Here is a 15,907-nt window from a genome sequence, read left to right on the forward strand (position 1 = left end):
ATAAATTGCTAATCAAAGAACACTAGAGTCAGAAGAGATTGACTCCTGATTTTATATATAATGTCAAAGAAGGCCCAGAAGGGGATGGCGCATGGGTCAAGGTCACAGACCAAGTTAACGGCAGAGGCAAGATGGAAGCTACGTCTCCTACCCTTTAGACGAGTTTCACAGAAGCAGACGGGGGAAGCTCAGGAAGAAGCAGCTCCAAGCCTCAGGTTAGTGGCAGCGCTGGGACACACAGGGGATGTTTCCTGAGCCATGTGATAGAGAGCAAGGCTAACCAAGAGGGCTCCCAATAGAGACAGTGCCTACACCCAGCCCTGCTGTGGTCCCGCAGCCCACACAGAACCCCCCAAACCCCAACACACAAGAAACATGCCCAGAAAAAGTTAGAGGGGCCTGAGGACTGCTCCAATCCCTAGCAGGGAAACTGAGGCCCAGAGGTTCAAGTCAGCACAGCAAGGCAGAGACAGAAGTTGTGTCCATGTGCCAAAAAATATGGAAGCCTGGAAGACATCAGTATGAGCTGCATTGGTTCAAATCCCCCGTCTGCCACTTACCACCTCTGTGACCAAGGGCAAGTTGCTTACCTCTCCACGCCTCAACTTTCCCATCTGTAAAATGGGAACCACAATGGCACCTGTGCTGCAAAGGGCTACTATGAACCACCAAGGAGATAAGACATTTAAAGCACCTGACACTCAGTAAGTGCTTTATAAATGCTGGCTGCTGCTAGTGCTATGAAAGGGAGACATCCCTGCTGGTGGGAATACAACTGGAGCAGTAAAAATATGATAATCTAGGACAGCACTGGCTGAGAGACATAAAATGTGGGCCACGTATGTCATTTTAAATTTCTAGTAGCCACATTTAAAAGAGTACAAAGAAATTAGTTAAATATGAAACTAGTGTATGGTGCCCCACGATCACATTAATGTACACAGCTATGATTTAATAAAAATAATAATAATAATTTATTATATGTAACCACCAATATACCTAAAATATAATCATTTCAATATATAATCATTATGAAAATTATTAATGAGATGCCATACATTCTTTTACTCATACCAAGTCTTTGAAACCTGGCATGTATTTTACCCTTACAGACTAGGCAAATTTCAGTGCTTAGTGGCCACCGAACTGGACACCACACATCTAGGGTATCTCCAAACAGGACTATAATGGGTTATTAGATTTTTCAGATTGTCAAACTCTCTTAGGGTGACACACAAGCCATTTTATTTTCACTAAATTAGGTGAAACTGCTATATTTATACTAAACAATTTTCTTACCAAATCTCTCAGAGTGCATAATTATAATTCAAATTACTATAGCATTCAAAGCATTTTTTAAAAAACCTATCTCCTCATTAAATACAAGCCACACGTTCAGGAACGAAGTGTTCATTTGGAAGGGCTCTAGGCCCTGGAGCAGCCTCCCAATCAGTTGAACAGTTTGTGAAATTGTTTCCCAGCATTGCTGAGATCAGGAAGTTCTCAGGGACGTCTTCCTCTCGGGCTGTCCCGGGAATGGCCGATGTTGAAGCAGCAGGAAACCGAGGAGTCCCAAGGGAAGTCTTTGTGGTCCTGTTAAGTGGGCCTCTGACGCATGACTGCATTTGAGATGCTTCCTTCTAAAGAATTTCCTCTGAACAACATGGGGGCTCATTAAGTCCGCTGGACACCAGTGGACTCAGTTCAATAAACTGATAGGAGCAGCCTCGATGATTAAAAGTACAACACTCGTTCCGCATTCCCAGGAGAAGACCCCACAAAAAAGTTTTCAGGCAACTTTGATACTATGTAAAATCTGGGTGTATAAATGAATGAATGAATTAGCCAAATGTCTACTTAAAGTATCTAATATACGATTTTATTACACATACCTATTTGAAATCACATGTTTCAGAAAATAATACATCAATTCAAAAATAGGTAGTGATTCTGGGCAGAGAGTCTGGAGCCTGGATTCAAATCTCAGCTCCTCCATTTACCACTAATTTTTGAGCAAGTGATTTAACATTCTGGGCCTCAGTTTTCTATGTCTGCAAAAAGAGGTAATGATAATATCCAGCTCACAGCATTGTGGAAGTATTAAATGAGTTAAAAACATGTAAAGCCCTTCGAACACTGCCCAGTAAGTGGTAGACACGTGTTAGGTTACAAAAATAGATTGTTCATTTCCAGGCTACAAAACTCCTTTATTCAAAGTCTTCAACTGCACCAGTGTCTGTTTCAGAAGAACCGCCTTTCAAGTTGAATGACACCAGTCTGCAACACGCTTCCTTCCAATTTCACCATTTTGAATACAATACTTTTTGAATCTAGGTATGATGTCGTAGAAAGGTGAGCATCAAGGATGCATCCATGTAGACATTAGGACAGACATCTGTACCCTTTTCTCTGTGTATTCTGATCTCCCCAAAGATCCTCCGTTGCTTTTCAAAGCCATTTTTAGGACACTTTACAACAACCAACAACACTCACAATTATTTGCTCATACCCTGCAGAATAATTACTAAACCCATGTTAAATTTCCTTGCTTTTTCTTCCTACCAATTCTGTGATCTCTGTAAACATCCCAAACTGGCGGTGACTGGGGTCACTGCAGGCTAATGTAGTTTCCTCAATTAATTTGACAGCTCTACGTACTCGAGAAACCATCCCATGATAGGAGATCCTTTGTAAGAACTTTTCTGAGAGCTGTTTAGAGAGAAAGATCTTGTCTTTTATTTGGGCATATGGGATACATTTTGGCTTTTGTTTTTTCTTCTCCCTCTGCCATTTCTCAGTGTTATTTAAATAAACCATGGTACATGGATCCAATAGAAAACCATGTAGCCTTGGAAGTTGAAAATGAGGCCTGAGTAGAATGGTATGAAAGAGATCCATGATCAAACCATTCGGAACCATGACCCTGTTCACTGCCTGGGTCTTAGGAGATGCGTCTGTGAAGCTGTTCATCAGTTGTGCCAGATTTCCTAAAGGCAAGTTTTGGCTCAACCACATGCTAACTATGACCTTGGGCAAATCAGTGAAGCTTTCTGTGCCTGACTTTTCTTATCTGTAAAATGCAATCGATGATATCTACATACATCAGAGGACTGTGGTGAGTATTAAACAAAATTACTACATTTCAAGTGCTCAGGCTAGTACCGGTCACATAATAAGCAACAGGTTTAGACAAACATGGCTTCTCGGTCACTGTCACCACTTACACATATTCTTTCTTTGTCCCCCTCCCCTCTCATCCTCCCCCTCCTCCCTTTACTTTTCTCCCTCTCTTTCTCTCTCCCCCCTCTCATTCTCTTTCACTACACGTCCATATGTTAATAGTGATATTTAGTTGAACTGAAATGGGGGCGGAGAGAGGTAACATATATAAACATTATTTTCATGAATGAATATGTAATATCTTATGATTAAAGGAGACAAAAATGTATTAACTCAATAGTGGTTAGACGGGAACATAAGAGTTTATAGTTTTAAACCAATTCATAAGAATATTACAAGTGGGCTCAGCACCTGTAGCTCAGTGTCTATGGCACCAGCCACATGCACCAAGGTTGGCAGGTTTGAACTTGGCCTGGGTCTGACAACGACAACTACAACAACAACAAAAATAAAATAGCTGGGCATTGTGGCAGGTGCCTGTAGTCCCAGCTACTTGGGAAACTAAGGCAATAGAATCACTTAAGCCCAAGATTTTGAGGTTGCTGTGAGCTGTGACGCCACGGTACTCTACTGAGGGCAGCATAGTAAAACTCTGTCTCAAAAAAGAAAAAAAAAAGAATTTCACAAGTGATCAAAAATAGTTAAAGGCTTGTCATTCCAAGTCATAGTAATGTAACCCTTAAACGACCAGGGGGTCAGTTGGGGATGCATCCCATTTGTCCCTGGAGAGCCTCACACTTCACAAGCAGCTCCACACCTTTGTGACAGCATGCCAGGCTTCAGAGGGGAGGAGTAATCCCCCATGAACTTTTATTTGCCCCAAGGATCCTAGGATCAGCTTTAAGCAGAAGAACCAAGACAGCCAGGGCCTGGGACCCAGTGGTTCACCCTGACCACAGCCACATCAAGCTGAGAGTTGGTACTCAAGATACAAAAACTACAGATGCCACAGGTGCCATGAAAATGCCAACAAGCAGGAGCCTCTCTGGGGCTTTCCTGAAATCATTTTCTTCTGACTTTCCCAACACTGATAACCCCAACAAGAATGTAGTCTACATTTTGACCACCTTCCTTGCTTCGGGGCCCAGGCAGGGCACAAGGAATTCAGCAATGAGAGGCAGCCCATGCCCCAGACCATCTCAGCCTTCATGGAGAATCAGAGACAGTGTGGGGCAAACACAGCCACATGGAAGAAAGGTGAGTGCTCGGAGGAAAGTCAGGGAGGGCCTCCTGGAGGAGGTGGCATCTGTACAGGGTGGTGACGTAGGAAGGGGAGCAGGAGGTGTGCCCTGTCAGAGGGGTGAGTGAGTATAAGGCATAACGCTGAGGCCTTCAGAGTTTGTGACAGAAACAAGAGACATCAACCAGGACTATCTTTCTCAAAAACAGGCATGTGTTGGAATAACGTCAAAAAACTCTTTATGAACAGGAAACTGGAGGATCAGACTTGAAGAGCAAGCTGAAAGAAGGCAGTTCTTTCAGACCAACAAGCAGAATTCCAGCAACGCCTTTCAGTGTAAACACAACTGTCAGACACCAGCACTACCCCCGACACCCCAAATCGCAAGCCGCTGGCTTCTGCCTCATCTTCCCCAGTCCAGCTGACTGGGTCCAGCCCACCTGACCAGCCACGTGCACCAGGTGCTGCATTCCACCAAGATTCCCCTCAAAATCAAGGAATAGGATTGGAGCTTGGAGTCTCCCAAATGAACATGAAGAACTCTCTCTTGTGATTACAAAGAAGGGGAAGGAGGCTTGGCGCCTGTGGCTCAAGTGGCTAAGGTGCCAGCCACATACACCTGAGCTGGCGGGTTCAAATCCAGCCCGGGTCCACAAACAACAATGACGGCTGCAACCAAAAAATAGCCGGGCCTTGTGGCGGGCACCTATAGTCCCAGCTACTTGGAAGACGGAGGCAGGAGAATCACTTGAGCCCAGGAGTTGGATGTTGCTGTGAGCTGTGATGCCACAGCTCTCTACCCAGGGCGACAGCTTGAGGCTCTGTCTCAAAAAAAGAAAAAAAACGGGGAAGGGAAGAGGATATGGGAGAGGGAAACCAAGGCTAGAGATAGATCCTAGGGTTGTATCATGAGAAAGTTCAATTATTAATAAGAGCAGTTCATTGACCAAACATTTACAGACCAAACATTTATGGTTAGAGACCAAAATAAAATACTGTCCCCATCTATAAGAACAGAAGATAGAACTATCTGTATACAAACCATGGCCAGCCTTGCAATTCATCCAATAACCCCGGGAAACCCCACGCTGCTTTTGACAGCTGATGTCCACGTGCTCACCTTGACTGGCCAGTGCACGGACTCTTCTCTTTAACAATATTTCAAACACAATTCCTGCTAAAGCGTAGAAAGCCCCCATCCTTTACCTAAGCTAAGAGCTAAACTGGGGTGCAATCAGGGGGCCATCACCACCTCCTGACTTGTGTTAAGGGCTCCAAGGCATCTTCCCAACCATCAATTCAAGGGCAAATTTCCAGGATTACATGTTTGACGTGTAATGATATTCTTCCTCCAGATTTCAAAGATAATACACAACAATTCCGTTTGGGGTGCATAAGGGAATACAGAAATTTATACAAATGAATTCAAATTGGAGAACTCCTGTTGGAGATGAGCAGAGATGTGGGTACAAGAACACTCACCACAGTGTGGTTTAGGAGTGAGTAGCTGGGAGGAACTTAAATACGCAACAATACAGGGTGGTTAAATAAATCGTGGGATCGTCATTGCAACGGGAAACTGCGAAGCCTTTAGAAAACATGCTTTTGAGGAATTTTTAATGACAGGGGAAAATGCTGAAAAATAGCATTAAATAGAAAAATAGATTTTTATGTGAGTTTGTGTGAACGTATGACTCTCACTTGTTCTTTATAGCCATCTCTATGGTGAATCTTCTCTGCAATGAATACACATTATCTTTGCCATTATAAATCATGACTGCAAATGGAAATAATTTTAAAAGATGTTTAGTCAATGACAGCACCACGTGTATGATATATATTAATATTTCTCTAGCCTGGAATTCAAGCCTGGCTCCTCTGCCACCTAAAACTCACATGACCTTGGACAAGTCACTTTCCTTCTCCAGGACTCAGTTTTCTCAAAAATAAAGAGGTGACAGAATCTCTGAACTCATGGGACAGTGGCACCATAGATGAGATGTCCTGTGGGAAAGTACTCACCCCAATTTTGGGGTGGAGTCGACATACAGGAGGTGGCAGATCCCTCGGAGGAAAGCAAATGTCCTTCTACTTATGGCATCCTTGTGTAATTCTCATGTGGAAACATACTGGGTCGGGGCACTGATGGGACCTGGTTTTAGCTTCCTAGAGCTGCTGTTCACAATTACATCACAAGCTGGATGATTAAGAGAACAAGCCATGATGTGGCACGGTGCCGACAGGGCCATGTTACTCCAAAGGCTTTAGAGAAGACCCTTCCCCGCCTCCCCTAACTTCTGCATCCAGAACTCTCCTTGACTTGCAGCTGGGTGTCACTCCAGTCTCTGCCTCCACCTTCATGCAGCCTCCTTCCCTGTGTCCCTGGGCATCTCTTTGCCTCCCCAGTCATATTGGGTTACAGTCCAGTATGACCAGTGTGACTGCATCTTAATTTGATTATATGTACAAATACCAGATTGATTTCCAGCTAAGATCACGTTCGCTGGTATCAGCAGTTAGGACTTTATCTTTTGGAGGGGACACCATTCAAACTACAAAGGAAGACCACAACCCTCTCTCTAGAAACATCAGCAATTAGAGCAAGGTAGGACCCAGCCGCAAGGCCCCCGAGGTGTGAAAGAAGACCCCAGAGCTGTCCTGGGGGCCACCTGGCTGACGCGATCCAGTCTGTGTGGGCATTCTCCCAGCTGCTGCTCGTTATCAGGAAACCCACAAGGCTCTTTGTATGTCCCTCCCCTAGAAAGGATAGCGGGACAGAGAGAAGACACCGCTGGAGGTCATGGCTCCCTTCCTTCCTCCTTGGTTTTTGTGAAGTCTAAACTTGAAATGGAGAATGTGCTCTGGGTCTGAAAAGGGCTGAGCTGAGAGGTGCGTGTGCCTCTGAGAGCTCCAGGAACGGGGGCGGGATGGCCCTGCTGTGCCTCACTGCTCAGTGGCAGTACCTGAGGAGGGGCAGGCCCCAGAAGGGATGCGGGGTGGTGGCCCTGGGCTCCCAGCCTGGGAGAAAGCAGTGAACCAGGGGAGCAGAAGGGACCTCAGGAAATGCAACAATGGGCTTCGCAGAGGAAACAACGGCCTGCTCTAGTCCCCGTACACTCACAGGACCCCAGGGGAGGGGTACCCCAGTAATGCCTGTAATTTAACGTCTTGACTCCCTAGTAGTCATTAGAAATCACGACTGCAAATGGATTCAAGAGAAACAAGGGCGGATTTCTCGTGCTCCTGGGACTGCAGCCTGAGAGTCAACCCTAGTTTACTCCTGATGTTTAAAGGAATGCCCTACAAGCATTAGAAGGAGGGAAATAGAAAGAATCCACTCAAGCCCCATTACCGTGGCTTCAGCCCTTTCAAAAGGACACCTACAATATGTGCGTCTTCCTTCAGCCCCCAAAGGCCCCCTGCCAGGCCCTGAGCTGCACCTCAAACTTGCCTTGTTGAAACCCGTGCCAAGGAGGGGGAGGGCAGGGCTAGGAACTGGGGGAGCTGCAGTCAGGTCCATGGACAGAACAGAGGCCCAGAGAGAGGGTTTGTGGGTATAGCAACCCCCTCCTTCTCTGCGACAGCCCCAGTAAGGATAAGGTGGGGAAACCATGCCTAAAGCCTAGAATGCTAGGCAGGCTGAGAGCTTTCTGCGTGGAGAGGGATGAGGAAAAGAGTCGGCCAGAGGTTGTGCAGCATTTAATTCTCAGAGCTGAGCCCGTGCCCTCAGGGCAACCATGTATTGTGGGTACTGAAAAGCCCCTCTGGCCTGTCAGGACCCCCAGCAGACCACCTGCAGGGCAATGTTCCTTTATAAAGCAGCTTCTGGGAATCAGCCAGCTTGAAGGCAGGGCAGGAGCTAAGGCCAACTTAGGCTTACAGTCCGAGAGATTGTAAAACCGGAAAATGTTTAGAAAACCCAACATGGACAGCCCTGGGCTGTGCTGACAGGTCAGACTCATGCAGACATCCTCAACTTCTCCATTCACTCTCACGCTGGGTCCAAGTTAACCAGGAGGAAACTGAGGAAGAGGCATTGAGGCTCCAGGGGCATGCAGCTGGAGCATAAGGCTGGAGGGTGCAGACCTCCTGTAGTATCTGTGATGAGGACTCTGAAAGCAAATGAGGCTTGTCACGAGGGAACAAGGGAGTCTTCCTTCAGTTAAGAGAAGATGCTCCAGGCAGGAGTCCCATGAACCAAGACTGGAAAATTTGGCCAAATGAAGACAATGCTAGTGAGAGAAAACAGCATGTGCAAAGGGCCTGAGGCAGGAGGAAACTCTTCCCAACATTCCCAATGGACCAAAGATGCCCAGTATGTCTGGAGCATTTTGAGAGAGAAGAAAAAGAGCTCGATGACACTGGATTATGCAGAACCTTGTAGGCATTCAGACTTTATGCCATGTGCCAAGGGAGCCACCCAAGGGGTCAAGAACCTTGATGATACAGACTTATCCACCCAGATCAAGGCTAGCACAGAGCTTGTCACACAGGCAAGGATCAGAAAAGGGCTGTGGAACAACTGAATAGACAGACTCAGGCTATGTGTCCAAGAAGGGGAGAGCCACTGGCTTTACAGAAGGAAAAATAAGGTTTCAGCCTTTGCTGGTGAGAAGAACAAACAGTTTCGCCTAATCCAAATTCACTTTCATGCCTCCCTGCCTAAGAAGCGCACAGAGCCACCGAAATCCGCAGGCGCATCATGACAGAGTAATTTCACTGATCATTATCAAATGCTTCTATTTAGAAAAGCCCAGAAGACTGTATTAGCATGATCCAATATTTATGAAATGACATTCTGCTCTAATGAGGGCTGAGAAAATTAAGATTAGAAGCAAAAGTCGTGTCTTGGGTGTGGGGGTAGAGTAGTTCGGGGGGAAGCAGCAGTTTCACTCCGCATCTTGGAACCTTGGTTTTGTATGCTGAGAAATGGGAAGGATGGTAGCAAAGATGAAAATGTATGATCAGTTAGTAGAGGAACCAAAGGAGTTTAATGTTTGTCATCCATTCCTTCATTTTAAACATACACACACACACGCACACACACCCCTCTGCTGGGCACACTGGTTCACACCTGTAATCCCAGCAGTCTGGGAATCCAAGGCAGGTGGCTCACTGGAGCTCAGGAGTTCAAGACCAACCTGAGCAAGAGTGAGACCCCATCTCTACTAAAAATAGAAAAACTAGCCAGGCATGATCATATATGCCTGTAGTCCCAGTCACTCGGGAAGGTGAGGCAGGAGGATTGCTTGAGCCCAAGAGTTTGAAGTTGCTATGAGATATGATGGCATGGCACTCTACCCAGGGTGACAGAGTGGGACTCTGTCTCAGGAAAAAAAAAAGCAAAGCAAAACAAACACACACACACACCCCTAATAAAGACTATTTGCCCATCTACCCACACACCCATATGACAAAACTCTACTTAATACACACTGTGAACAATTCACCACATGAGGCTCTGAACATAGTCCGCCAGCAAGACTGGCACGGTCCCTGTTCCCAGGAAACTTCTGGGAGGTAAACGTACACGGGACGAGTCACAGCGGCTGTGACGGGTGTGGCTGAGGACATGCACCTGCTGCGTGACAGAGAGTAGACCCCAGCCAGACATGCGTGGAGAGTGGGCGGCAGAAGGGCTCCCTGCAGAGTGCCAAACTCACATGCACTCCTGAGGCAGGAGAGAGTCAGAACATTCTGGCAACTGACAGAAGCAGACAAAGTGAGCACAGTGGGGAGACAGAGATGAGGAGCCCAAAGGTGTAGACGGTAGCACAGTTTGGGCCTTGGCAGCCTCAGGAGAACCCTGGTCTTCCCTCTCAGACCAATGGGCAGCCTGGGAAGGGCCCAAAGAAGAAGCTGAGTACAAACAAGGAGGGAAGGTGGTGACATGAGCGTGCTCATGTTCTAGAATAATCTCTGTGGCTTGTGTTTGCAGAAAGGATTGAAGTCAAAACGGTAAGTCAAAGAGCTTTTAGAAAGTTTTCCAGTTACCCAGGAGAGAACTGAGGGTTGTGTGTTCCCCGGAAGCCATGAGAGAGACGGAGGGAATTAGAGACAAGAGGCAAAATGGCAGAAAAGGGGGTGAGAGGGAATGAATGAGAGGGCTTCTGAGTCAGTGCCGCAGCGAGAGAAGGGGCCTCTTCCAAGACAAGAAACACTGGAGAGTGAGGAGGTGGGGAAGGGGGAATGAGCGGATCAAGAGATGTAGGTGTTTTGCGGATGTAGAATGTGGAGAGCCTACAAGACCCTGCCGGGTGTCAGGAGGACTAAAAGTGAGCAGAAAGAACATGTGTGAGCATGTGCACACACATACCCGTGCACACGCATACCCGTGCACACACAAGAACAGCTGCACTTATTTGACCAATGTCAAAGATGGCCACACGGAATAGAGCAGATCTGATAAGTTTAGTAGAGATGTCTTGGACTCTTGGCGTTCCCAATGGCATGAGTGATTCTATCATCTAAAGCAGAACACTTTTGAGAGTAATGTCACCATTATTAAAAAACATGATTGGGCAACACACATAAAGGTTGTTTCGTGTTGCCCTTCCAGTGGGCATGTGCAGCTGTTTGTGCTCACGTCTCTCACTCTAGGTAAGATCCTAGCAGTTCTGAAATGCACAATTTTGTACCACAGCCCAACTCTATTATGCCTTGTATCAACCCTCAAGAGAAAGTCATACAGTTTATGCCCTTCATAGTAACTGCCCAGAGCTCTCCAGTGCCCCCCACCTCGGAGCCAAACTCAAGTCAGTGAAGCCACATCCTCCCCTGGACATCTCTGAGCTTTGTCTTTGCCTCCAGTTCAGTGGCATCCTAACAAACCCTGTGTCCCAGAGGTAGCCAAGGAGACATGGCAGCTGGGTCTAAGTTCCCAAGAAATGTCTAGGGGAGAATTCAAAATGTTGGAATCACCGGCACACACCAAGCTGGGGAGTGTCTGAGGCCAGAATGCCAAGAACACACAGCCAGCCTGAAGAGTGCCAGAGTGACCTGAGACGGAGGAGCGTGGCAGGGGGTGGAGATGGGGTAAAAACCAAGATAGGTGTGGGCTAGACGGAACCCTTGGTCAAAGAAAAACTAAAACACAGCTTCCCTTCTCCAACAACTAATGGTCTTCACAACTGTAGTCAGGATCATATTCTTCACAGAGGTGATAATTTTTTCAGGGTTGGAACTCCTCCTGTCTATATCAACAGGTAAGCCTCTTCAAGTTCCACTTCACCCAGGTATTCCCCACACTAAATGTGTTCCCCCTGAGTACACCTCCTTCAGTTATGTCCCCTGAAATACAGCAGGTGCACCTCCTCCAGGCCTGCCTCAGGAAGATGTCCACCAAAGATTTACACCAGGCCTCAGCCCCACTGGCTAAGGATAAGCGTGAGGACTCACCATCCTGATGGTGGAAATCTCCTTAGATATCTACAACCTGCATCCATGCGGCCTTGAAGAAAAAGAGTGACCTCAAATTCTTCAGAAGCCTTTTCTCCTAAAATCTCACTACCATCACGCTCCCAGGCAAAACCTAGTGATGCCCTGATGCTAGCTCAATCTTAACATCTCAAAACTAAAAAATATACTAAAGTTTCCTGAGTCCAGGAGATGGGGTTCCTACCACAAGCTGAAGAATTCATTCAGCCTTGGTTTGGACACCTGTGCATGTGGGGAACTCAGCACCTCCAGATTTATCTGTTGCCCTATCAGGTAGCTCAATTGAAAGCATGTTCTTCCCCATCATGGCCCCAAACACAATGGATCACATACCTGTGGGCACCGCCTGGTCCAGCATGGGTTTCTCCCACGTGTTAATCTGCTCCCAGGTGAACCCATTGGTCCCCAGGGCCACGCTGTAACCGCAGTTGCTGTAATGCTCCTCAAAGGAACAGCCACCTGCAGACAAAGAGATATGGATGAATAAATTCCCGAGTCTGAGGCTTGGTTCGTTACCCCCATCTCATGGGCTGTTTATTTACAACTTTGAATTTTAAACTCTGGAGAAGATTTTTTTAAAGGGGGTGGGGGCGAGTAAATTGGATTTTTATATTTGCTTGGGTGCTCTCAGGAAAGACGCTGGCATCTGCAGGCCCCCCTATTTTAAAAAGTTAATAAGGCTAGTTACATTGATTTTAATCTTCCTTCCTGAAAAGTAAACAGCAATGCCTCATTCTAAGTAGGAGAAATGAATGCCGGGGCATGCCTCTATAATTGCTTCCTGCAAGAGGGAAAGATGCTCTGAAATGCAGCAGAGAGAGCACCAGCTTCAGAGTCTGGCGAAACTAGGTACACGTTGTGTTTGCAAAGCCGGGTGAACTCAGGCCAGATGCTCAGCGCCTGTGTGTCTCAGTTTCCTCACCTACAACATGAACAGGTAAACATCTACCTTACAGAAATACCATAAAAACTAAAGGCAATAACAAATAACAGGCACAGAATACGTTCTTCATGTCCCCACTTCCCTCCCTGCAAAAGCAGCCTGAAAGATCATTTCTCACAGAGTAAGAACCGAATTGGTGAGAAATTAGATAGTTGTGCACCTGGAAGATAATAAAATCAATGTTGATCCTGTTTAAAGCTTCTCGCTTTAACTTCAAAGGTCAGGCCGTCCACTGTTCCCCAGTCAGTTACATCCATTCGATTTTGACAAGGATTCCCTGAGCAGATGCCACGGGCTGTAAGTCACCTCGCGCTGACACTGAGAGAGACATGGGGTACAGAGTGGAGGCTCCAACTAGGAAACACGGGTCTGTCCAGAGAAGCGAAGAGCCCAGTATATTCTGGAGGAGAAAAGGGAAGAGGAGGAGGAGGACAGAGCAGGGCTCTGGGGGGTGGCAGCACATCCAGGGGCACGGGGACTGGCCCTCAGGAGGGCCTGCCGGGCACGTGAAGGAAGCGATGCGCCCAGCTCTCCTGTAGACCCATTTCTCACCCCAGCTGGTCTTTCCCCCGCCCTTTACTTGTTGCCTTGGTGCTCAGAGATCTCATTACATCACCGCCCCCTCATTTAAACCCATCCCACACAGAACTGTATCTGCTGTAGACTGTTTGCAATCCCTTCCCCACCTGACACCCCCAAGGTGATGGTGTCAGGAAGTGGGGCCTTGGGAGGTGATTAGGACCTGAGGGCAGTGTCCTCGAGATTGGGACTAGTGCTCTCACAAAGGGACGCCAGAAAACGCATGAGAACACAAGCAGGAGGCTCCCTCCATCTGTGAACTGGGAACTCGGCTCTCGCCAGATGCCCAATCTGCCAACACCTCGCTCTTACACGTCCCAGTTTCCAGGACTGTGAGAGAGAAATTTCTGTTGTTTATAACTGCTCAGTTGTGGCGTTCTGTTACAGCGGTCGGGACAGACTGAGACAACGTCCCAACACAGCTCTGCCCACGGCACAGGGACCATCCCCCGCCTGTGTCTACAGTTTCATGTGACATCACACAACTGTCTCCATCAGCTGCAAAGGACCAATCCCTCCTCTGCACCCAAACCTGGCATTTGCTCTGGATAATGGCAGTGAAAGTTCTTTTGACATATTTGATTCAGAATTTGGTCAAAACACCATGGAAGAAAACGTGTGATGTCAACACTTTCTCTGCTTTTCTCTCGTGCTGTGTATGGAAACCCAGAAGAGCTGGCCTTTAGCATCTGCCACGTGTCACCCTAAAAGTCACACATCATACCCTAATCTACAGTGCACTGGTAGGAAGAGTGGAGCCTTGGTAGATAATTAGATCAAAGGGCCCTGCCCTCATGAATGAGATTCGTGTAGTTATAAAAGAGGGCCTGAGGAGCCTATTCACATCTTCCACCACATACCAGGGGCCATCTATGAGGAACAGCCCCCACCAGACACGGAATCTGGGGATGCCTTGATCTTGGATTTCCCAGCCCTTAGAACCATAAATACATTTCTGTTATAAGTTACCCAATCTAAGGAATTTTCTTATAGTAACCTGAACAGGCTAAGACAGCACCCCAGTGACTTGGGTTGGGTAAAGGAGGGCTGGACTTATTCTGGTAGTGTAGGAGTTAAGAGTGTTATATTGCTTTGGACTAAAAAGTAACAGAATTTTTTTATTGGACAGCTAAAGAGGAAAGGAAGGGAGAGGGAGAGAAAGGTCCAAGAAGCACAGGGAAAGGCAAAGACCTACAGAAGGTGATGGCCAGTGAAAAACGACTTAGGGTGGGAAGTGGCTGATTCACTGGTCAGGACTATGTGTTTCCCTTCATTTATTCATTCATCCCTTATTTGACGATGATTTAATTGAGCATTTACTATAGACCAGGTGCAGTATTAGGTACTGGCTACCCAGCGATTTACAGAAGAGACACGCTGCCATGAAACAGTAAGTGAATTAAGTAAATACACATTTTATTGTGTGCTAGGGAGGCTGCAGGTGGGAGTAGGTGAGACGATGGCTAAGCTGGAGTACTCTGGGGAGATTTCTGACCATGAATTGGAAACAGCTCCCTGATCTGTGCTGAGATGGCCATCCACAAAACTCAGCCGCTCAGTGGCCACCCACAACACCCAGCCCCTCAGTGACCGCCCACGACACCCGGCCCCTCAGTGACCGCCCACGACACCCGGCCCCTCAGTGGCCACCTATGACACCAGACCCCTCAGTGGCCACCCACGACACCCGGCCCCTCAGCGGCCACCCACAACACCCAGCCCCTCAGTGACCGCCCACGAAGACCCCTCAGTGACCGCCCACGACACCCGGCCCCTCAGTGGTCACCCACAACACCCAGCCCCTCAGTGGCCACCCACAACACCCGGCCCCTCAGTGGCCACCTATGAAACCAGACCCCTCAGTGGCCACCTATGACACCAGATCCCTCAGTGGCCACCCACGACACCCGGCCCCTCAGCAGCCACCCACAACACCCAGCCCCTCAGTGACCTCCCATGACACTCGGCCCCTCAGTGGTCACCCACAACACCCAGCCCCTCAGTGGCCACCCACAACACCAGCCCCTCAGTGGCCACCTACGACACCAGACCCCTCAGTGGCCACCCATGACACCCGGCCCCTGAGTGGCCACCTACGACACCAGACCCCTCAGTGGCCACCCATGACACCCGGCCCCTCAGCGGCCACCCACAACACCCGGCCCGTCAGTGACCACCCATGACACCTGGCGCCTCAGCGGCCATGCACGACACCTGGCCCCTCAGTGACCACCCACGACACCCGGCCCCTCAGGGGCCATGCATGACAACCGGCCCCTCAGTGGCCACCCACGACACCTGGCCCCTCAGCGACCACCCACAACACCCGGCCCCTCAGTGGCCACCCACGACACCCGGCTCCTCAGTGGCCACCCACGACACCGGACCCCTCAGTGGCCATCTATGACACCCGGCCCCTCAGTGGCCACCCATGACACCCGGCCCCTCAGTGGCCACCCATGATACCCGGCCCCTCAGTGGCCACCCACGACACCAGACCCCTCAGTGGCCATCTATGACACCCAGCCCCTCGGTGGCCACCCACGACACCAGACCCTTCAGTGGCCACCCACGACACCCAGCCCCTC

The 15,907-nt window shown here is 48.3% G+C and overlaps 1 protein-coding gene across 7 annotated transcripts in view; it reads right to left on the reverse strand.

Annotated features, from left to right (window-relative positions):
* PTPRT (protein tyrosine phosphatase receptor type T) overlaps nt 1-15,907 on the reverse strand; it is a 1,115,914-nt gene that overhangs the window by 777,628 nt on the left and 322,379 nt on the right. For all 7 annotated transcript variants that reach the window (XM_053574016.1, XM_053574013.1, XM_053574015.1 and 4 more), the window contains exon 2: nt 12,131-12,256. In XM_053574016.1, coding sequence (XP_053429991.1) covers nt 12,131-12,256 — 126 coding nt within the window. The remainder of the gene's footprint in view (nt 1-12,130; nt 12,257-15,907) is intronic.

This window comes from Nycticebus coucang, chromosome 21, assembly GCF_027406575.1.
Source record: "Nycticebus coucang isolate mNycCou1 chromosome 21, mNycCou1.pri, whole genome shotgun sequence".
Classification (NCBI taxonomy): Eukaryota; Metazoa; Chordata; class Mammalia; order Primates; family Lorisidae; genus Nycticebus; species Nycticebus coucang.